We start from the raw sequence: 23,887 nt of genomic DNA on the forward strand, positions 1-23,887 counted from the left end.
AAACCTTTTGGATAATTGCAAAGATTGAGGCTCCTCCACTTCTACCTTCTCAAACCCCATATCTGCCCCACTCACAATCCTGCCCCTGATCATGGATCAACCCTATACTGCCCCCTGGAATAAACTGTCTAAGGTAAGTTCCCCCCACCCTGATCCAGTGCCTACAGCTTGGTGTCCTGCTCAATGACTCTGAGCAAAACTTCTCAAGTTGCAGACACTTACCACAGACACGTTTGCTCTGGATCAAACTGCCAACCTACATTCTGCAGCTGCAACACATCACATGCCCTGCCCTCTTTATAGCATTTAATTATTTAAATTTTAATTAATGGCTCTAGTTCTGCATGTGCTTGTATTCTTATTGTTTCAATAAATGTTCTACTTACCCCGATTGAAATTTCCTAGTTAAGATAAACAGGAAATACTCATCACTCTAACATCTATCTGCTTCCCTGTAATGTCATTCCTCAATTTTTCATACCAAGGGTCGGTCTGACAGATTTCTGGTTACAGCGTCAAGTCCTGCTGGTCTCACCAGTTCTCAGAAGAGAAATCCCACTCTCGCTGTGTTTTAAGCCATGCTGCACTCCTTAATTCTCAGAAGGAAAGTCCTACTCTCTCTTGCTCATTGGCAGAAGGGGAGATCCCATCCATTTTCTTGCTTGTTCTTTTCGGTAGTAATTGGATTGGGAAAGTGATGTTGAAATAGCTTTTGTGACTTATTGCAACAAATCTTGTCGATGGCATACATTATTGTTATTTGTGCCAGTTTTGGAAGGAGGGAATACTTAAACTGGTGGATGGGGTGCTGATCAAACAGGTTTGTCTTGGATGGTGTTGAGCTTCCTGAATGTTGTAGGAGCTGCACTCATCCAGGCAAGTAGAAAGTATGCTATCACTCCTGGCTGGTGTCTTGTATAGAGCAGACTTTGCAGATACATGAGTTGAGCGGCACGGTAGCACAGTGGTTAGCACTGCTGCTTCACAGCTCCAGGGACCTGGGTTCGATTCCCGGCTTGGGTCACTGTCTGTGTGGATTTTGCACATTCTCCTCGTGTCTGCGTGGGTTTCCTCCGGGTGCTCCGGTTTCCTCCCACAGTCCAAAGATGTGCGGGTTAGGTTGATTGGCCATGCTAAAATTGCCCTTAGTGTCCTGGGATGTGTAGATTAGAGGGATTAGTGGGTAAAATATGTAGGGATATGGGGGTAGGGCCTGGGTGGGATTGTGGTCGGTGCAGACTCGATGGGCCGAATGGCCTCTTTCTGTACTGTAGGGTTTCTATGATTTCTATGAAGAGTTATCCATCGCAAAATTCTCAGCTTCTGAACTCCTCTCATAGCCACAGCACTTAAGTGGCTGGTCCAATTTAATTTTTGATCAATCCCCTAGGAAATTGATCATGGAGGATTCAGTGATGGTGATGCCATTGAATGTCATAGGGAGATAGTTAGATTCTCTCTTTTTGAAAATAATAATTTCTTGGCATTTGTTAGGATTGAAAGCTACTTGGATTTATTATTCGAAGCTTGGATGTTGCCTACGTGTAGCTATCTGGTCATCAACTGGTTCATTTTCTGACAAATTGCGAATGGAACTGCATTGTGCAATCATAAGTGAACAATCTAAATTTTGACCTCATGATGGAGCAATGGTCATTGATCAAGCAACGGAAGCTGGCTGGGCCGAGAACACTACTGTAAGAAATTCTTACAGCAATGTGCTGTGGTTTAGATGATTGGCTTCAAGCAAGCAAAACCATTTTCCTTATGTTAGGTATGACTCAAGCCAGCACTTTACATCGTGGTTTGCACTAACTTCAGTATTACTATGGGTCCTTGATGTCAGTTAGTTAAAATGCTGCTCTAATGTCAACGTGACAAATTTCTGCAGGCATCTGAATTTGAGGATGTTCCACAATCCCTCACGGTTAAGAGTCAAAGGCTTTTGCGAAATTGAAGAAGGCCACGTACTGAAGTTGATTCTGCTCCCTGCAGCTTGAAGGGGAACATTTGCTGCTCCTTAGAGGCAGTCACTTCCCTTCCTGCAGAATATGGCAAAATGAACCTCAGTGCCAGACCTTGATAGGTTTTTGCAGGAATGCAACCCATTGGTCATGGCAAAATGCTAGTATATTGGGTGTTGGAACCAAGAGCAAAACTCAACTGAGCATTGCTCTCCATGAAAAGGACTAATAATAATTAAATAGATTACCCCTTCACCTGGCCTAAAAAATGAGACATTGGTTGGATTTTACTCAAACAAATTCTAAGTATCATAATGGCGAAAAAATGGGAGTCCTTGTCCTTCTGCTGGTATTTCTGGCAAGCTCGGCACGCTGTCAATTTTTTTTGACAGCCAGGAACTTTACGTCAGTACAGAGGGGTGGGCGTGGAGCCTACACATCTCGAGCGCCAAGATCTGCCAATGGACTGGGAAACCTCCTCCCAGCCACTCCCCTTCATGGGCGGCTTTGTCACAGCCCACACTGACATGAGTCACTGGCATCGGGGCATCAGAGCCCTTCCAATGGGTCCCCTGATGAACCCCCGAGATGCCCCAACCCATCTTGACTCCCTCTACAACCCCACCTCTATGCCCCCCCATTCAGAGTGCATAGCTCACCTGTCACAGCCCCACCCCCTGGCACTGCACCGGCAGTCCCCAACTGGGCAGTGCCAGGGTGCCAGGTGGGCACTGCCACACAGGCACTATCTCATGAGCCCTGCCCGGCTCTCAACCACCTGTCTGCTTCAATTGCCTCCGATTCCGCCCCCCCCCCCCCCCCCCCCCCCCGGCGTGGCCATAACACCTGGTCTGCAGTAATGGTTCTCACTGGCATGGCGTTTCACCAGTGTCATACTCGACAATTAAATGGAGATCGAGGCAATATTATAGTAATGAGGGGGGGGGATGGGAAGATAGCAATCCCTGGCGCAAACTGGATTTTTGGCCTCTGACACTATCTTCATGGCTCGCCACGCTGATCGACAGGCACAGCGAACTGGTAAGATCATGCCCAGGACTCTCCCAATGGGTCTTCTGACTGAACCCTGACATCCCCACCGCATCATGACCAAACCCTTCCCCATTTGACTCCCCCCTATATAGACATTTATCAAAGAATGTGTAGAGAGAGGAAATTGGAGTTTCTGTATCTTTCCCTCTCTGGATTTGGAGACTGGGATCAGAAAATAGGTCTTTCTCTGAAGTTTTGCTGTTCTCTGGAAACTTCTGTATTGGAGTCAGAAGGCAGGTTCAGAGTGGTTAAAAGTCTGGAAATTTGGCATCCACGTGAGAATATCTGTTTTTGGTGCTAATTGGTTCTGAAGAAGGATGTACATTTATGGGGATATTGCTCAAATTGGAACTATAGATAGCTGTTAAAAATTAAACTTTGTTATACTTTACCAATTTTAATTGGTAAAAGTTATGCTCATTCTTTTTTATTATATTCTAACTGTGTTCTTAAATAAAGTTTGTTTTAATGAAACCTACCTCGTGGGTCAATAGAATCACAACTGAACCAAAACACCTTATGCTCGCATTAATGCCAAAATCAAGTAAAGTTGGGGTCTGGGCTAACCTCATACATAATAAACCTTGGAATTTCTGATCTGATTGATTTACAATACAAGAACTTTTAGTAATTATGTACTCGATGTTACTATTTTGCTTTTTGATGTTTTGTTTCATCATGCCATTTGGGCTTGCATTAATTTTCAAGTGTCTTAATTTGTTCAAATTAGAAAATAGTTTGGGAAGTATTGCATGAAGATACTGAATGTCCTATCAGAAGCCTGCATAATGATTTGAAAGTAAATCAATTAAATAATGGAAAGAGCAATAGGAATTACTGAAAAGTTATTTTATATGTGTGCCAGTATGAAAGGCTGAGCGGCTCCCTTTATGCTGCATTCGACCTGATCTTGTTTTTTGACTCAACATTGTATCCTGATGCAGTGGCCCATACAAATAAATCAGAATCAACATCCCTCATTTTACTGTCCCTTATCTTGGTTCGTTATGCTCATTTCAGTGTTGAAACTTGATGTCTGTGTCGATATGCGCGATCTTCTTGGGAGATCCTCTCCACTTGGAGTCGGCAGTTTGCGGTGTCGATGGTAGTCATGATGTGGAGATGCCGGCGTTTATGCCGGCATCTCCACATCATTTCAGTGTTCCCATTGCTAACCAGCCAGAGATCAGCTAACTAAACAGAAATTAGAGATTTTATCTGGGATCTTCCCCTTCCATATAGTTCAATTTTGGACCATGCAGTATATCTACCCATTACAGAGATTCCAAAGTATTTTACAGTTCAAAGATATACAAAATTGTGGATCATAAATGCCAAAAACCTAACTCTAAAGATTCTAGTTTGAAAACAAATGGGCCAAAATTATTAGATAAACACAGCAGTATGAATTTCTGTGTTTTATTTTTGTACTAAATTGTCAATAATCTACAAAAAAAAGAAATCCAATTTTTCGAATGATTTAAAGAAAGAATTTACATTCTGTCTTCATTAGTACAGTTAGAATGAAGCATTTTGCATCTTATATTGAGTTATGGCTTGAATAACCAATAACTGCTTAAAAATAACTTCGGCCATAACTTCCAGAGTGACCACCCCTCTCATTTTTACCTACACAAAAATGCAGCAGCACTTTTCTTGTCCAAACTTCCGACTTGGGCTTGGTGAGAATAGTGCAGTACACTTCCAAGACTTTCTGCTGGATCCAGTAGCGTTGGGACAAAAGGAACACATGTCCTTTTAAAAAAGGAAAACACTAGCTGCTATAAGGCAGGTAAGTTTAAAGGTCTAACCACGAGAAGTCAGGAGGAAGGGAAGTGTATTGGTTAGTGAGTAGGAAGGGAATGTTGGGTAGTGACCATGGGTCGAGGGGATAGTGGGAGATCCTGTGGGATGGCAGGAAGGCGATCAAGGGTGTGGGAGGTAGTCAGGGGATTGAATATGGGTTTGGGAAGATAGTTGGGGTTGTGAAGGGGTCAGAAGTCTGCAATTTAAATTGGGTTTTGGGTGGTTTCCAGTGCAGGGTAATTTCCCAATGGAGATTTGAACTTCCTTGTTAAGTGCCATGCAATCCTTATGTGGGACCTTCTGGCGGGGTGGGTGGCAGGGGCTTGGTGGTGGTTGCATCCCGGTTTTTGGGGTACCTCCCAGATGTAACGCCCCGAATATTAGAAGTTATGGGTCAACAGAAACAATGATTCTAACTTGGTGCATTTTATATTGAAGTTGTTTTTGTATTAAAACCCATTTTTGTTTAGATATCTTGTAATTACGATGGAACCTGTCTAAAATCTATGTTGATCTACACCACTGATTTAACATTGTCCTCCCCAAACCTATTCTCATGTGTGGATTATTAATATTAAAGTGGTGACCTGGCATGTTATTTAGGCATGTTTTACTGAAACCTCAAACAATCTCTCCTAAATATAGCAAGACATCGAAGTTGTATATAATTAGAGAATGCTTTGGCAAACACCTGTATAAATGATGGTGGGGAATACAATCAACAGGGACAAACATTAGAAGAATTCGGCCCTTTCCAGACTACTGCCAATATACACCATTCTTTAATTAAAGGGCAACATGCCTGGCCTATGAATTTCAATGACCAGTCAGCATTTTAGAATGTCTCATCATCTACAGGGCTCAATTAAACAGCAGGAACATAATATCTTGTGAACTCATGACAAAGAGCACTGGAAATTTAAATTCAAGGTTCTAGTTATGGATCATAGTTAAGGGCCAACCACTTAACTACTCTAGTAATTAAAAATAAAAGCAAGTAAATATTTTTAAATTCATTTTTTTCTCATTATAAAAATACATTGCCCAAAGAAAAATCCATTTAAGCAAATGTACAACAATACTGAACACACACACTTGAATTCTGAAATTAACTTTTTACATGAATTTCTCTTCCAGCATAATTAACAGTTTCTTAATTTCGTCATAGAACACAAGCACTAAAGCACCACCAGTGCCACGCAAGATATTTGAAAAGGCTCCTCTGAAGAAAGCACCAACTCCCTCATTCTTATAGATCTTCACGAAACAGTCAATTGTCCCACTGTACTGTCTAATTGCTTCACCGCTCTGTGGTTTAAAAAGAATGTAGGATTCAAATTTACGGTATCTTCTTTAGTATCACAATCTACCATTTACATATTTACACGGAATACACATTTAATTGAAAACTTGTTATTAATGCTTTCAAATAGGTGCTGTTGAGACTCAATCTAAAAGATGTTACAAAGTGACATGCAATAGTTGCTATTGTACATCGCCCTTGCACAAGCTCGACTCTTAAGTTTCCATAGGATGAAGTGCCATTTTCCTCCTCAGTAACTGGAATTTCTAAATGGAAAATAATAGTTCAACAGATTTAAGAAATTACATACTTCATAATATGACTAAATTTATCCACTGAATTGTCCTTTAATATTTTCAATTCATGTTTTACTCAAGGTCTTGAGTCTCTTCCAAAAACCTTGGTTTAGACTTGATTTTTTGCTCACACAACTTAAGAGAGGAATTTGAATTATGCAGTATGATTATAAATCTACATTTCCAGGCTGGATTAGTTCTTTTCATTCAGCTGTAATAACAAGATATTTCCTTTTACTAAACAGAATTAACATTGTGAAAAATTACATCTTCAGAATCAGAGTAATAATCGACTCGGAATGTTAACTTTGCTTCTCTCTCCACAAGATGCTGCCAGACCTGCTGAGTATTTCCGGCACTTGTTTTTATTTCAGAATTTCAACATAACTTACTCCTGGGTTTACCATTGACCAGAAACTGAACTGGATCAGTCATATAAATACTGTGGCTACAAGAGCAGGTAAGAGGCTGGAAATTCTGTGGAGAGTAAGTAATTCATCTCCTGACTTCCCAAAGCCTGTCCGCCAAATCAGGAGTGTGGTGGAATAATCTCCACTTACCTGTATAAAGGCAGTTCCAACTACACTTGACTGGCATCCCAGCTACCACCTTAAACATTCACTCCCCACCACTGCCAGCAGTGGCAGCAGTTTTACGATCCACAAGATGCACTTCAGCAATTCATCGAGGTTCCTTCAACAGCATCTTCCAAACCTGCAACTTTTATCACCTAAGGACAAGGGCAGCAGGTGCATAGGAACATCACCACCTGCAAGCACACACCGCCCTGACTTGGAATTATATCCAGTAAGAAGTTTAACAACACCAGGTTAAAGTCCAACAGGTTTATTTGGTAGCAAAAGCCACAAACTTTCGGAGCCTTAAGCCCCTTCTTCAGGTGAGTGGGAATTCTGTTCACAAACAGGGCATATAAAGACACAAACTCAATTTACAGAATAATGGTTGGAATGCGAATACTTACAGCTAATCAAGTCTTTAAGATACAAACAATGTGAGCGGAGAGAGCATTAAGACAGGTTAAAGAGATGTGTATTGTCTCCAGACAGGACAGCCAGTGAGACTCTGCAGGTCCAGGCAAGCTGTGGGGACCATTCCTTCAATTTTGCTGTATCAAAATCCTAGAAATCCCTAACAGCACTGTGGATGTACCTACACCACTGGACTTCAGTAGTTCAATGCAGCTCTGTACCACCTTCTCAAGAGAAATTAGTGATGCCTGCATCCGTGAAAGAATAAAAATAGTTTGAAACAGGTCCAGACATGAGGAGCAGAAACCCAGTGATGAAAAGCATTAGGACACATAAATCCGAAGTTTCTTGACAAACATCTCCATTCTGACTTATGAAGAAAGGAAGGTAATTAATGAAGCAGCAGATGGTTGGGCCGAGGACACCACCCTGAAGAACTCTGCAGCGACGTCCTGCAATTGAGATGATTAACCTCCAACAATCACAACCATCTTTCTTTATGGTAGGTATGGCTTCGACCAGTACACAGTTTTTCCTGATTCCCATTTTGACTTCATTTTTTCTTGGGCTCGTTGAAGTCACATTCAGTCAAATGCAGCCTTGATGTCAATGACAGTCACCCTTACCTCAGCTCAAGTTCATCTCTTTTGTTCATATTTTGACCAAGACTGTACTGAGGTCAGGAGTGGAGTGGAGTGGTTATTGCTGAATAAGTGCCACTTGGTAGCACTGTTAATGTCACTTTCCATTACTTTGCTGATGATTGAGAGTAGCCTATTGGACTGGTAATTGGCTGGGTTGGATTTGATCTTTTTGTGGACAAGACATACCAGGGCAATATTTCAAATTGCTGAGTAGATGGCAGTATTGTAGATGGACTGAAGCAGCTTGATTAGTGGCTGTACTATTGCGGGAACGTTATCAGGCCATAGCCATTCTAGTATCCAGTACATTCAGCTGTTTTTTAATATCACATGAAATTAATCAAGTTGGCTTAAGACTAGCATCTGTGAAGTTGGGGACCTCAGGAGCCACGATGGATCATCTGCATGGCACCTGTCAGAAGATGGTTGCAAATGCTTTGTTTTTTGCACCCATGTGCCTCTTGGCTCCACCCATCATTGAGGATGGGAATATTTGTGAAGCCTCCTCCTCCTCCAGTTAGTTGTTTAATTATCCAGCATCATTCATAACTGGATGCTGCAGGACTGCAGAGCTTAGAGCTGATCCATTAGTTGTGGAATCATTTATATATATATATCTATATCATGCAACTTACTCTGTTTGGCATGCCAGAAGTCCTGTGTTGGAGTTTCACTATGTTGACGCTTCATTTTTAGGTAGGCTTAGTGCTGCTTTTGCACAATGGTTTATCCCTGGCTTGTTGGTAATGGCAGTAAGAAGTCTCACAACACCAGGTTAAAGTACAACAGGTTTATTTGGTAGCACAAGCCACAAGCTTTCGGAGCACTGCCCTTTCATCAGGAGAGTGGGAGTTGTGTTCACAAACAGGGCATATATAGACACAAACTCAATTTACAAGATAATGGTTGGAATGCTAGTCTTTACAGGTAATCAAGTCTTAAAGGTACAGACAATGTGAATGGAGAGAGGGTTAAGCCCAGGTTAAAGAGATGTGTATTGTCTCCAGCCAGGACAGTTAGTAAGGTTTTGCAAGCCCAGGCAAGTCATGGGGGTTACAGATAGTGTGACATGAACCAAGATCCCGGTTGAGGCCGTCCTCATGCATGCGGAACTTGGCTATCAGTTTCTGCTCAGCCATTCTGCATTGTCGTGTGTCATGAAGGCCGCCTTGGAGAATGCTTACCCGAAGATCAGAGGCCGAATGCCTGTAATTGCTGAAGTGTTCCCCAACAGGAAGAGAACACTCCTGCCTGGTGATTGTCGAACGGTGTTCATTCATCCGTTGTCGTAGCGTCTGCATGGTCTCCCCAATGTACTATGCCTCAGGACATCCTTTCCTGTAGCGTATCAGGTAGACAACGTTGGCCGAGTTACAAGAGTATGTACCGTGTACCTGGTGGATGGTGTTCTCACGTGAGATGATGGCATCCGTGTCGATGATCCAGCACATCTTGCAGAGGTTGCTGTGGCAGGGTTGTGTGGTGTCGTGGTCACTGTTCTCGTGAAGACTGGGTAGTTTGCTGCGGACAATGGTCTGTTTAAGGTTGTGCGGTTGTTTGAAGGCAAGAAGTGGGGGTTTGGGGATGGCCTTGGCCAGAACGGATTATTGCAAAGAAATGTACCGACAATTGAACAACGAGGAACACTACAGACAGTTACCCACAGATCTGACCAAAGAACACACCCGTCAATTCAACAGACTGATCAAGACCTTTGATCCGTGAAGAAGGGAAAGGGTTAATGTTTTTTGTACTCAATGTATTTTGTACCTAAAAGGTTGAACTTTGTACTTAGAATGTATCACAAGCATAACACTTCATTATGGCTAATCCCCTTGTTTATACTGCTTCTGACATTAATACAAATTAACTTTTATTCTTATAACAATATAGATAGTCAAATGTAAATGTGAATGTGTTTGAGAGGATACCTTTTCTACCAGCTTGTGTGTGGTTTGCGGAAGGAAAGCAATTCCTTGATGTTTGACAGGACTCCCGCTGGGGCCGCTGACCGCACACAGTCACTTCAAAGGGAAGCCGCGGAAGAGCAGGAAACCAGAGACTACATCGTGACTATACTGCCAGAGACTGGTGCTTCGTGACCTGAGAATCAAATACACTCTGATTTATGGTCAGATGCATCGTGCTTCGTGATCAAGGACTGTCAATTGGACTTTAATTCATGACCAGACCAGTGTTTGTGTTGTGACTGGTGCTGGGAGCCATGCTGTATAAATGTCCCCACTTTCTTGTGTTCAGTGAGAGGTTTGGTGAATTGCTGTTAAGGTTGCCAGACCACTCCCGCAAGCTTGTGAGAATAAAGCCTACACTATTTTGACTCATACCAGTTTCAAGAGGTATTTTTACCTACTACAATCCGGACCTTCAGAGCACCCTCCGTGCTCTCATCCCACGTACTCTCCGCGTTGGAGATCTCTATTGCCTCCCGAAGATACACAAGGCCAACACACCTGGCCGTCCCATCGTATCAGGCAATAGGACCCTGTGCGAGAACTTCTCTAGCTACGTCGAGGACATCCTGAAACCCATTGTACAAAGAACCCCCAGCTTTTGTCGCGACACTACGGACTTCCTACAGAAACTCAGCACACATGGAGCAGTTGAACCAGGAGCACTCCTCGTCACAATGGATGTCTCGGCAATCTACACCAGCATCCCCCACGACGATGGCATTGCTGCAACTGCCTCAGTACTCAACGCCGACAACTGCCGATCTCCAGATGCAATTTTACAACTCATCTGCTTCATCCTGGACCACAACATCTTCACCTTCAACAACCAGTTCTTCATGTAGACACACGGAACAGCCATGGGGACCATTTTTGCGCCTCAATATGCCAACATCTTCATGCACAGGTTCGAACAAGACTTCTTCACCGCACAGGACCTTTAGCTGATGCTATACACTAGATACATCGATAACATTTTCTTCCTTTGGACTCATGGCGAACCATCATTGAAACAACTATATGATGACATCAACAAGTTTCATCCCACCATCAGACTCATCATGGACTACTTTCCGGAATCGGTTGCATTCTTGGACACACGCATCTCCATCAAGGACGGTCACCTTAGCACTTCACTGTACCGCAAGCCCACAGATAACCTCACGATGCTCCACTTCTCCAGCTTCCACCCTAAACACGTTAAAGAAGCCATCCCCTACGGACAAGCCCTCTGTATACACAGGATCTGCTCAGATAAGGAGGATCGCAACAGACACCTCCAGACGCTGAAAGATGCACTCATAAGAACAGGATATGGCACTCAACTCATCGATCAACAGTTCCGACGCGCCACAGCGAAAAATCGCACTGACCTCCTCAGAAGACAAACACAGGACACAGCGGGCAGAGTACCCTTCGTCATCCAGTATTTCCCCGGAGCGGAGAAGCTACGGCATTTTCTCCGGCGCCTTCAACATGTCATCGATGAAGACGAACATCTCGCCAAGGTCATCCCCAAACCCCCACTTCTTGCCTTCAAACAACCGCACAACCTCAAACAGACCATTGTCCGCAGCAAACTACCCAGTCTTCTGGAGAACAGTGACCTCGACACCACACAACCCTGCCACAGCAACCTCTGCAAGACATGCCGGATCATCGACACGGATGCCACCATCCACCAGGTACACGGTACATACTCTTGCAACTCGGCCATTGTCTACCTGATTCGCTGCAGGAAAGGATGTCCCGAGGCATGGTACATTGGGGAGACTAATGGCTGGGAAGAAACTGATAGCCAAGTTCCGCACACATGAGGATGGCCTCAACCGGGATCTTGGGTTCATGTCACACTTTCTGTAACCCCCACAACTTGCCTGCGTTTGCAAAATCTCACTAACTGTCCTGGCTGGAGACAATATACATCTCTTTAACCTGGGCTTAACCTTCTCTCCACGCACATTGTCTGTACCTTTAAGACTTGATTACCTGTTAAGACTCGCATTCCAACCATTATCTTGTAAATTGAGTTTGTGTCTATATATGCCCTGTTTGTGAACACAACTCTCACTCACCTGATGAAGGGGCAATGCTCAGGAAACTTGTGGCTTGTGTTACCAAATAAACCTGTTGGACTTTAACCTGGTGTTGTGAGACTTCTTACTGTGCTTACCGCAGTCCGACGCCAGCATCTCCACATCATTGTTGGTAATGGTACAGTGGGTTATATGCCGGGCTATGAGGTTAGTGTGTGGCTGAATAGAATTTTGCTGCTACTGATGACCCACAGTGCCTCATGGATACCCAGTTTTGAGTTACTAGAATAGTTCTTTGAATTGAGGATATCCTCCTCCGTTTATATCCTCCTCTGCTAAATGGAATAGATTTCAAAGAAGGTGACTTTGTCATCAGAAGGACTGTGCGGTGGATACTCCTGTCAAAATTGTCGTGCAGAAATGTATCTGTGACAGGTAAATTGTCAAAGAGGCTTTTTCTTTTGTTGCTTCACTCACTAGCTGCCGCAGCTCCACTCTAGCAGCCAAGTCCTTTATGACTTAGCCAACTTGGTCAGTATTGGTACGACTGCTCCACTCTAGGTGATGGACTTTGAAGTATCTTACCCAGAGTACATTCTATGTCTTTTCCATCCACCCATCCAAGTAGTGTTCAACATAGTGCAATACTAATTCATCAGCTTTGGGGTGGTGACGTGCAGGATGGGAGTGCAATAGGTAGTAACCAGCAGAAAGCTTTCTTGGGGGATGTGGTAGCATAGTGGTAATGTCAACACACTAGGCTAATGCACTGAGGATACAGGTTCAAATCTCACTATGGCAACTGTTGGAATTTAAATTCGTAAATCTGGAATTTTAAAACAGCTAATCTCAGTAATGATGACCATGAAATTGTCGATTGTTGCAAAAACCCATCAGGTTTGCTTGTGTGATTGTGACTCCAGACTCTCAGAATTTGATTCTCTCTTAAAAATGTCCTCTGAAATAGCCTATCAAGCCACTCGGTTGTATCAAAACCATTAAGAAAAGTCAGAAATGAATGAAACCGAGTGGATAACCTGGCATCAATCTAGGCACCAGAAACGACAACGGCACACCTATTGACCTTGCAAAATCCTCCTTACTAACATCTAGGGGCTTGTGTCTGAAATTGAGAGAGCTGCCAAACAGCAAGACATAGTGATACTCCAGAATGATACCTTACAGACAATGTCCCATCACGATCCCTGGATGTGTCCTGTCTCAGGTGTCCACATTACAAATGACATTCCCACAAAGAATATGGTTAATTATTTTACTTAGAACCTTAGAATCCCTACAGTGCAGAAGGAGGCCATTTGGCCCATTGAGTTTGTACAGACTCTCAGAGCATATAACCAGGCCCACCCCTATCTCCATGCATTTACCATGACTAATCCACCTAACTTGCACATCTTTGGACTGTGGGGGGAAACCAGAGCACCCAGAGGAAACCCCTGCAGACACAGAGAGAATATGCAAACTCCACACAGTCAACCAAGGCTGGAATCAAACTTGGCCCCTGGTGCTGTGAGGCAGCAGTGCTAACCACTGTGCCACCATGCCACCTAACAACCACTTAGTGATTTTTCTCCCCCCTACTACTGTCCTGTTCCCTGGTGTTTTAAGAACTGTAATTCATGTCACTTACTGCTTTGATATCTTAATAATTTATCACAAATTCACATTTTAAGTTTGAGATTTTACAACAAAAGAACGATTTGATATTTCTGATATAATGCAACAATTTTCCAAGTCAAGGCTTTCAACTGTTTTAAAAGCTGATTTGTAAACAATAGAATCTATTTTTAAAACTTGTTTTCATCTTTAAATACAGAGTTTGGATCAGAAGGATAAAAAATTAAAATCTTTACTGCTTTAAAAGTTTTAAGAACTTTCTTTTTACTTTAGCTTAATATTGTGCTTCGGCATTAATATTATTGTAAATTGTTTTTGTAAAGATTTTGGCAACTTTGATATTATGCTCAGATCGCAATACATAAGGTGAAATTGAACAAGTATTAACTAGGAACATGAAAACTCTTCTGGATATGTTAAAATAATGGTGGGGTAGAAATAGGTAACTCACTCCATAAATCTCTACAGCTACTCTCTTCACATCACTCTCCGCAACATAGAAATTGCTAGAGTATGTAATTAAAGATAGAGTGGGTGAATATCTTGAACATTTTCAGCTGATCATAGAAAGCCAGTGTGGATATGTAAATAGTAGGGTATGTCTGACAAATCCAAGTGAAGCTGTTGAAAAGGTGAGTAAAGAAATGAATGTCCATGGATGTTATTTCTATGAACTTCCAGAAATTTAATAAGGTTTCTCATAAAAGACTGTCAGCTAAAGTTGAAGCTCGTGGAATTGAATGCAAATTATTGACCTAGTTAGGAAATTAAATACAGTCAAAGCAGAAAATACTGGAAAAACTCAGCAGGTCTGGCAGTACCCGTGGAGAGAGAAACAGAATTAACATTTTGTGTCTAATATGACTCTTCATTCTTTAATCTTCATTGAGAGCAAAACCTTCCAGGAGCGAACATCAAACCAAATTCAAAGAAGTCTCAACACCAGGTTAAAGTCCAACAGGTTTATTTGGAATCACGAGTTTTTGGGGTGCTGCTCCTTCATCAGGTGAGTGGAGAGATGGGTTCTCAAACACGGTACATATAGGCAGAGGCACAATTGCAAGATAATGGTTGGAATGCAAGTCTTTGCAGGTAATCAAGTCTTTACAGTAAATACTTGATTTTAAATTTATGATGATTTTTGTGGACCAAAGGTATTAAGGGCTATGGCCCAAGGTGCACATGGAGTTAGGTTGCAGATCATTTACAATCTCATTAAACAGTACAAAAAACTTAAGGGACTGAATGGTATACTTCTGTCCTACATTCCCATTTGATTGCTTCTTCAGGCCATAAACTTAAGGTTAATCATTACCATTTTGGTTATTACATCTGGCCAATTTGGTCCCAATGGGCCTCAATATGAATGACTGACTGGATCCAGGGTGAGGTATCTAAATGGATACAAAATTGGTTTCTTGACAGAAGCCAGAGGGTGGTTGTAGAGGTTGTTTTTCAAACTGGAGGCCTGTGACCAGCGGTGTGCCTCAGGGATCAGTGCTGGGTCCACTGTTATTTGTCATTTATATTAATGATTTGGACGAGAATATAGGAGGCATGGTTAGTAAGTTTGCAGATGACACCAAGATTGGTGGCATAGCGGACAGTGAGGAAAGTTATCTCCGATTGCAACAGGATCTTGATCAATTGGGCCAGTGGGCTGACGAATGGCAGATGGAATTTAACTTGGACAAATGCGAGGTAATGCATTTTGGTAGATTGAACCAGGGCAGGACTTATTCAGTTAATGGCAGGGCATTGGGGAGAGTTACAGAACAAAGAGATCTAGGGGTACATATTCATAGCTCCTTGAAAGTGGAGTCACAGGTGGACAGAGTTTTATTGGTCAGAACATTGAATACAGGAGTTGGGACGTCTTGTTGAAGTTGTACAAGACATTGGTAAGGCCACACTTGGAATACTGTGTGCAGTTCTGGTCACCCTATTATAGAAAGGATATTATTAAACAGGAGTGCAGAAAAGATTTACTAGGATGCTACCGGGACTTGATGGTTTGAGTTATAAGAAGAGGCTGGATAGACTGGGACTTTTTTCTCTGGCGCGTAGGAGGCTGAGGAGTGACCTTATAGAGGTCTATAAAATAATGAGGGGCATAGATCAGGTAGATAGTCAATAACGTTTCCCAAAGGTAGGGGAGTCTAAAACTAGAGGGCATACCAGAATGATAGGGAGTGGGATAGCTTTATCTTGGTTTCGGACAAAGCTCGACACAACATCGAGGGCCGAAGGGCCTATACTGTGCTGTACAGTTCTATGTTCTATATAGGTTTAAGGTGAGAGGGGAGAGATACAAAAGTGTCCAGAGGAGCAATTTTTTCACACAGAGGGTGGTGTCTGGAACAAGCTGCCAGAGGTAGTAGTAGAGGCGGGTACAATTTTGTCTTTTAAAAAGCATTTAGATAGTTACATGGATAAGATGGGTATAGAGCGATATGGGCCAAATGTGGGCAATTGGGATTATCTTAGGGGTTTAAAAAAAAGAGCGGCATGGACAAGTTGGGCCGAAGGGCCTGTTTCCATGCTGTAAACCTCTATGACTCTAAATGCACTCAGCTCAGTTGGCAAAGTTCATACTGCAGGTGAGTGAAAGCTTGGTTTGATTGACATCTCTAACACCTTGTAATATTATTTGTTTCTTTGATGTGGTTTGTGTGGTTAGTGACCCAAGATTAAGAAGTCCAAAGTGGATAAAAGCTTTTTGAAATTGATACTATGACAATAATAAACCAAATCAAAATCCTATTGGAATACATTGGCCTTCTTCCCTTCTCATAAACCTGTCAATCATCAATCACAGCCATTAAATGGCTGTGATTGATGATTGGCAGTTTTATGAGAAGGGAAGAAGGCCAATGTATTCCAATAGGATTTTGATTTGATTTGATTTATTAATGTCACATGTATTAGTATGAAGTGAAAAATATGAATGTTGAATGCCTGGTTGATAACTCGGGAGTGGGTTTCCCTCATGGTTGATGGCTCCTCTTGAGAGGTTGTGAACCATATCTATTTTACAGAAGGGGCCCGACCCCAGAAAAATTGCAGGCAAGTTTGAACTGCCCACCCCATCCTGCAATGGAATTGACAATGGTGGGCATGTTGCGTGAGGGCCCGCGCCCTTATCCTGCGCTGGCCAAAACTGTCAGAAATAGGGATGAGGGCAGGAATCCCGGAAGCATGTCCCAACCATTATTAAAGGACTCCTGAATTAAGCTGACTCGGTGGAAATCTGGGTATAGGTTTACCTGTCAGAAGACCTATAATCACCCTAATTCTCTCTTACAGGCAGTCAATGGTTGTTTTGCAAGGTGAGTTTCTGAAACTAAACTGAAATAGCCCTGACCAAACTATTACGAAGTCTGAGGGGAATATCCCTAAAATGAAAGACAAAATTCTGCTTCTTTATTTTCATGGTTGTTCACTGGAACAATTAAATGTACCAACAAATGTCACCCAGAAATTCTGGTGAGTTTTATTTCCATATTGCTGTTGCCTTCTCTGTCCAATATGCTCTGCCGTATAACTGACTTTTTCATATAATCCCAACAGGAGGCCATTCGGCCCATCAAGTCTGCACCAACTCTCTGACAGAGCATTCCACCCAGGCCCCATTCCTATAACCCTATGTATATTTCCCCTAACCTCCACATCTTGGGACACTAAGCAGCAATTTAGCATGGCCAATCCACCTAACCTGCACATCTTTGAACTGTGGGAGGAAACCGGAGCACTGGGAGGAAACCCACGCACACACAGGGAGAATATGCAAACTCCACACAGTCACCCAAGGCTGGAATCGAACCCAGGTGCCTGGCGTTATGAGGCAGCAGTGAATACTGCACCGGCTAAATCAGAGTTCTTGTCAGCATGAAGTATATACTGTCTATAATCAATGCTACTGCTCCTTAAAGTTTTCCATTATCACCTCTTCTAGCTCTCAGTTATGTTCTATAAGACACCGTAATGTTTCTGATTAAAATCTACAGGTATTGTACACAGTACAGTAAGTTCCTGATTACTATTCAAGCATCCATGTCCAAAACATTCAGTGTACAGTTGCTGAAACTCTCTCGATGTTAACAATGTTAGTCCATATTTAGTTTCTGGTTTAGGATTCCAAGAATGGTAGCTAAATCTGTCTGAGTAAGCTGATGGAAAATCAACCAAAACCTGTCTCAAAATGACACTGGATACAGCAGGGTGCAGAGGGATGTCCAAAAATGCAAAGCATATCTAGTGAAATTAAATCTCTGCCACCTTCCAATTGTAGATGGAAGTTGAATGTTAATCCATATTCATTAATTCAAACCAAATGAGGATACAGTTTGTATTCTGCACAACTTAGAATCCAAGAATAAACTTCAAATTCTAGTACAAACCTGCATCATCATGCGTCTTCTTACAGTATCAAAAGGATAAGATAGTATCCCAGAAAACGAGGTCACACATTGAGCAATCAGAAATGACACATAAACAGGAGTATTCTTCTGGTTTGGTAACACACCCTGTGGGAGAAAGCAAAACATTTTAGCACGCAATATTAAAAACACAGAGGGTTAATTTTCTTTGTCACTGCATGAGCAGTAATATGGACAGAACCTTTGCTTTTCTGTGGAATTGGGTACAAAAGGTGAACTACTCTCAAAGGTTACCACCAACGTGGAGAAGATGTAAAAATACAAGGGCTAATTTTCAACAGCTTTAGTATTAGTATAGTGAAAAGTATTGTTTCTTGCACAACATACAAAGCATACCGTACATTGAGAATGAAAGGAGTGGAGAATGTGGTGTTACAGTCATAGTTGGGGTATAGAGAAAGCTCAACTTAATGTGAGGTAGGTCCATTCAAAAGTCTGATGGGCAGCAGGGAAAAAGCTGTTTTTGAGTCGGTTGGTATGTGATTTCAGACTTTTGTACCTTTTTCCTGATGGAAGAAGGTGGAAGAGAGTATGTCCTGAATGTGTGAGGTCTTTGATTATGCTGACTGCTTTTCCGAGGCAGCGGGAAGTGTAGAAATATCAATGGATGGGAGGCTGGTTTAAGTGATGGATTGGGCTTCATTCACGACCCTTTGTAGTTTCTTGCAGTCTTGGACAGAGCAGGAGCCATACCAAGCTGTGATACAACCAGAAAGAATGCTTTCAATGGTGCATACGTAGAAGTTGATGAGAGTTGTAGTAGAGAGTTGCCAAATTTCTTTAGTCACTGTGAATGGATTCTACAGCATGTATTTGCTCCCTTCCATGTATTCGCTCCCTTCCATCTTAAGCTCAAATCAAATCAGCAGAGTGAAGACTGGATTCACAATTATCTACTCCAGTGCACTGATTATTACTCAACCTCTCTCCTTTTCCATGTTTTAAGTACTATACATTGGCACGCATTCCAGCATTTCAGAGATATTGTCATGCTTCATGCATTCACAACAGACACTTCAATACCGATCAGTGTTTTAAATCATGTGAGGACAACAGAACCAAGCAAAGCCATTTCAAATAGAGGATGTTGGTTGGTCCCAACTTTTGGACTCACTTGTGGTTCAATTGGGAGCTCTCTGGTCTGAGCATAAAAATTAAGGTTTACAATCCAGTGCAGTTCTGAGGGCGTGCGATGCTGTTGGGAATCTGTCTTTCAGATTAATCATTAAAGAAAGGTCCTATCTGCCCTATCAGGTGGATGTAAATTATACCATGCCACTACTTTGAAGAGCAGGAGAGTTATCCCTCGTATTCTGGCCAATTTTTATCCTTCAAATCAGTATCATAGAAGTACATTATCTGGATATTATCATGTTGCTCTTTGTGGGAGTTTGCTGTGTGCAAATCAATGACTGCATTTTCTATCACAGCACTATACTCCAAAATTAATGATATGGCGGTAAATCGTTTTAGTTTGTCCTATGATAGTGAAAAACAATATATAAACACAGATCTCTTTTTTAAAACTTCACAATATCGGCTCAAATTTGATAATTGGATCTAGCTGCCCATTTAGGATTAATGAGACTACAATCAGCCCCATAGAAATCATTAGAAACCACAATTAGGGAAGGACAGAACAATTACTATCTTTAATTACTGGGGAAAGATGAAATGCTGCCATGCTCAGCAAAATATCACAATCAACGCGTCTTTGTTCCAATAATCCTATGTACCTTCAATACATGAACACAAGAAACAGGAGTAGACCATATGGCCCGTTGAGCCTACTCTACCATTCAATATGATCATGGCTGGGCTTTCAACTCTACTTTCTTGCCTGCTCGCCATATCCCTCTATCCCCAAGATACCAAAAATCTGTTTATCCCAGCCTTAAATGTATTCAACGATGGAGCAACCACAGCCCTCTGAGGTAGAGCATTATAAAGATTCACAACTACCAATGAAGTAATTTCTCATCTCAGCCCTAAATGATATGCCCCTCAGAGATTGCGACCCCGTGTTTGAAATTCTCCAACCAGCGAACACAATCTCTGAGCATCTACCCTATCAAGCCCCTTCTGAATTGTGCATCTTTAAATGAAAGAGCATCTCATTATTCTAAACTCCAGACAATATAGGTCCAATTTACTCAGTCTCTCATCATAGGACAATCTTTGCAATCTTGGGAATTATCTAGTGAACCTTCGTTGTACCATCTACAATGCAAATGCATCTTTTAGCAAATGTGGAGACCAAAACTGCACACGGTACTCCAAATGTGGTTTCATCAAAATCCTGTAGCATTGCAGCAACAGTTTATTCCTGTACTCCAATCTTCTTTTAATAAAGGCCAACATGCCATTTCATTTCCTAATTGCTTTCTGCGAGCTAATTTGCCGCATTCCTTGTATGAACACACCCAAGTCCCTTTGAACATCAAGCTTCACACATTTTTAAAAAATATTTTGCTTTTCTATTCTTACAACCAAAGTGAATAAATTCACTCTTCCCTACATTTTACTCCATCTGCCAACTTGTTGACCACTCATTTGTCTGTGCCCTCCCTCCAGCTTACCTTTCGATCTAGCTTTGTTTCATCAGCAAATTTAGATATTATTAGTCTCTTCATCCAAGTAATTAATAGATTGTAAATAGCTGAGGAGCCAACAATGATCCTTGCGACTTTTTGCTGCCTGTCAACTTGAAAATTCCCTGTTTTATGCCCACTCTCTTCCTAGCCATTAACCAATCCTCTATCCATGCTAATATTTACTCCCAGCTCCATGAGTACTTGTCCATTAAGCTTTTGTGTGGCACCTTATCAAACAAGTTCTGGACATCCAGACATATTACATCTACTGGCTCCTGTTTTCTACCCCACTTTGCTACATCCTCACAAAACTAATAAATTCGTCAAACAGCATTTCCTTTTAGTAAAATCATGTTGACTTATTCCAATCATATTATGCTTCATGTAAGTGCACTGTTACACCACCTCCTTTGATAATAGATTTCAGCATTTGCTCAACTAACCTGTTGTTCTGTTTTCTCTCTCCCTTTCTTTTCATTTTCAGCTTCCAATCTAAAGGGACCCTTCCCAAATCTAAGAAATTTTGGAAAATTGTAGCTATCTCTTTTAGAACTCAGGGGTGTAGACCATCAGGTCCCGGGGATTCATCTGATTTTGTATCCTCACCTAATTATTTATGCATGCGTGTGGTTTGTCGAGTCTTGAGTGCCATATTTAAATGGCTATCCATCAGCGAATCATTAATGGGCCGGGAACCTGGACAAAGATTAGCAACAGAAAGTGGCAAGCCTCTGCCCAATGCTTCAGCAATGTCTCCCTAGGGCATCGCCTTCTAGATGTTGAGGAAATGCCTGTTCCCAAGTGTGGCAATAGGAGGTCTACCTGACTGATAACAGCAGCCTGAGAGGTTACCAGGATGGTCAGCGCCATTGGGGTTCAGAGCAGGACTGCCCTACAGTACAGGAAACAGATAAATGAACCCATCTGCCCAGCTAGTGTAAGTGAACCCTCTTATCAACCCACTCACATCACCAATAACTTTGTGTTTTTGTCATGGGATGTGGGTGTCCTGTCAAGACCAGAATTTCTGTTGCCCATCCCCAAATGCCCTTGAGATGGTGGGTTGTTGTCTTATTGTGGTGTATGAGCGGCATGGTGGCACAGTGGTCAGCATTGCAGCCTCAGAGCCATGGTTCAATTCTGGCCTTCTGTGCGGAGTTTGTGACTGTGTATGTGGAGTTTGCACATTCTCCCCGTGTCTATGTGGGTTTTCTCTGGGTGCTCCAGTTTCCTCCCAATGTCCAAAGATGTGCAGGTTAGGTGGTTGGCCATGCTAAATTGCCCTTTAGTGTGTATATTGGGGAATCAGCGGGGTAAAATGCATGGGGTTACGGAGATGGGGCGCAGGTGGGCCTTGTTAAGATTTAGTTACAGACCTGATGGGCCGAATGGCCTCCTTCAGCACTACGGAGACTCTATAAAATTCTACGTTAGCGAGGCAACTGCAGATTTTGACCTAGCCAGCGAAGACACAGCCCTGTATTAGGAAAGGAAGGTGGGAAGAAGAAGAAGAGATGCCTGACCTCAGGCTCCTCACTCAATCTGAGCAGCAGGCTCCGAATTGTCAGGGAAGGATCATGACCATGCCGACAGTGAGGTCAGCCTTCCCCAATCATCGAGCAAGGAACCATGCAATTCCAAGAACATTAAAAAATCAAACGGTTCATGAGTGCTATGTTTGAGCCAACTTACACAGTTCACTCAATTCCAATCCATGTGCCTGCAGGAGAAGGGGGAGGCCGGCTTCCACATCGGCACTAAGGCCAAGTCCCCAGGACACTTTGGAAGGACTTCACACCATAGAACTAGAGTTCACCTGTACCCTCCACCAGCTCAAAGGCTTGCACCTTGGTGGGTTATATATCTGGCTTGGGTTCACACCTAGTGGTCACCTCAGACAGGTGTCCGCACCAGTTGAGGCTGTGAGAGCCAAGGTCTCTGGCACCTGGGGGACTGCTGGAGAAGAGGCACCTGCTAAGTCTGAGTCAGATTATGAGTCTCTGGAAGCGGCCATGGAAGAGATGCTAGAGTATCAAAGACATAAGGGGACATAAGGCAATGTCAAGAGACTCAACAGAGCACACAAGAGTTGGAGAATTGGGTCTGTGTGCTATCTGGCGTTGTGGCTCCGGGATGCAAGCACATCCTTGGGGAGGATAGCAGATGTCATGGAGACCTTGGTCCAGGTTCTTGCTGGATATGTGCTCAGAACTGCACTTCACTAGCCATGGGTGAGCTTCTGCAGTGGCTATGAGAGGAGGGAGGGGTGGGGGGGAGGGAGGGACAGACAGAGCACTTTGGCCTGCCCCAGGTGCCCCTTCTCCTGAATGAGGGGATGTCCCTTGGGCACCCAAAGTGTGGAGGAGTGTCGGGCTTACCCTGGAGACATCCACCCAGGAACATCCAAGGGTTTCCTGGCATTCCTAATTCCCTCCGCATTAGCTCACACTTCTGAGGTTTCAGAGGGTGGACCTGCTCTTAACACCCAAAGAAGGCCTCAGCCCTCCAGGCCCAGGACTTCCAGAGGACACCAGCAAACACCTTCACAGATAAGAGGGAATTGTTAGGGATCAGATCAGAAACCCCAAGATCTTTCATGACGTTAGACTAGACCCAATTAATTTTATCTTTTGGCAGCAGTGTGAGGATAAGGTATGATTCTGTTGACACATTAGGATGCTTTTATCAAAACAAACTTTATTTTAACAATATAGTTTAAATGCAACAAATGTTTTAGCTTAATTTTTAATAAAGAAATAGTTAAACATGACAAGATAGAATTCTCAACTGCTATCCTATCTCAATCAGTTCCAATTTAAGCAGTATTCCTTATAGACTTAAATAGAATAATCACAGAATGGCAGTCAGCAGGCTGCCTCCACCCAGCTGCAGATGCCAGGAATGCATGCAGATCAAGTGGTAGAGTGAGGAAGAATTAACACCAAAGGCATGGGTGTACAATTGTTATACATAGCTTTGACACTTGTAATAGATATATTAATTTGCACTGATTGGAAGTCTCCAGGATTCATTCTTGCTGTTCGTTGTTGTGATAGTTGCATGCACTCCACCACTTCCAGGGGGAACCAAGGATGGATCTTTCTCCCCCTATTGCATGGCTGCGCATGGAGACATTGCTCCTTGTCATGCCTCCCATG

General features: G+C 42.7%; 1 protein-coding gene across 1 annotated transcript in view; it reads right to left on the minus strand.

The window, feature by feature from the left end:
- Positions 1-5,939: 5,939 nt before the first annotated feature.
- LOC144479148 (ADP/ATP translocase 4-like) overlaps positions 5,940-23,887 on the minus strand; it is a 103,644-nt gene continuing 85,696 nt past the window's right edge. The window contains exons 5-6 of the mRNA XM_078201126.1: positions 18,097-18,222; positions 5,940-6,131 (exon numbers count right to left, since the gene is read on the minus strand). Of these exons, the coding sequence (XP_078057252.1) occupies positions 5,940-6,131; positions 18,097-18,222 (318 nt within the window). The remainder of the gene's footprint in view (positions 6,132-18,096; positions 18,223-23,887) is intronic.

This window comes from Mustelus asterias, chromosome 1 (assembly GCF_964213995.1).
Source record: "Mustelus asterias chromosome 1, sMusAst1.hap1.1, whole genome shotgun sequence".
Taxonomy (NCBI): domain Eukaryota; kingdom Metazoa; phylum Chordata; class Chondrichthyes; order Carcharhiniformes; family Triakidae; genus Mustelus; species Mustelus asterias.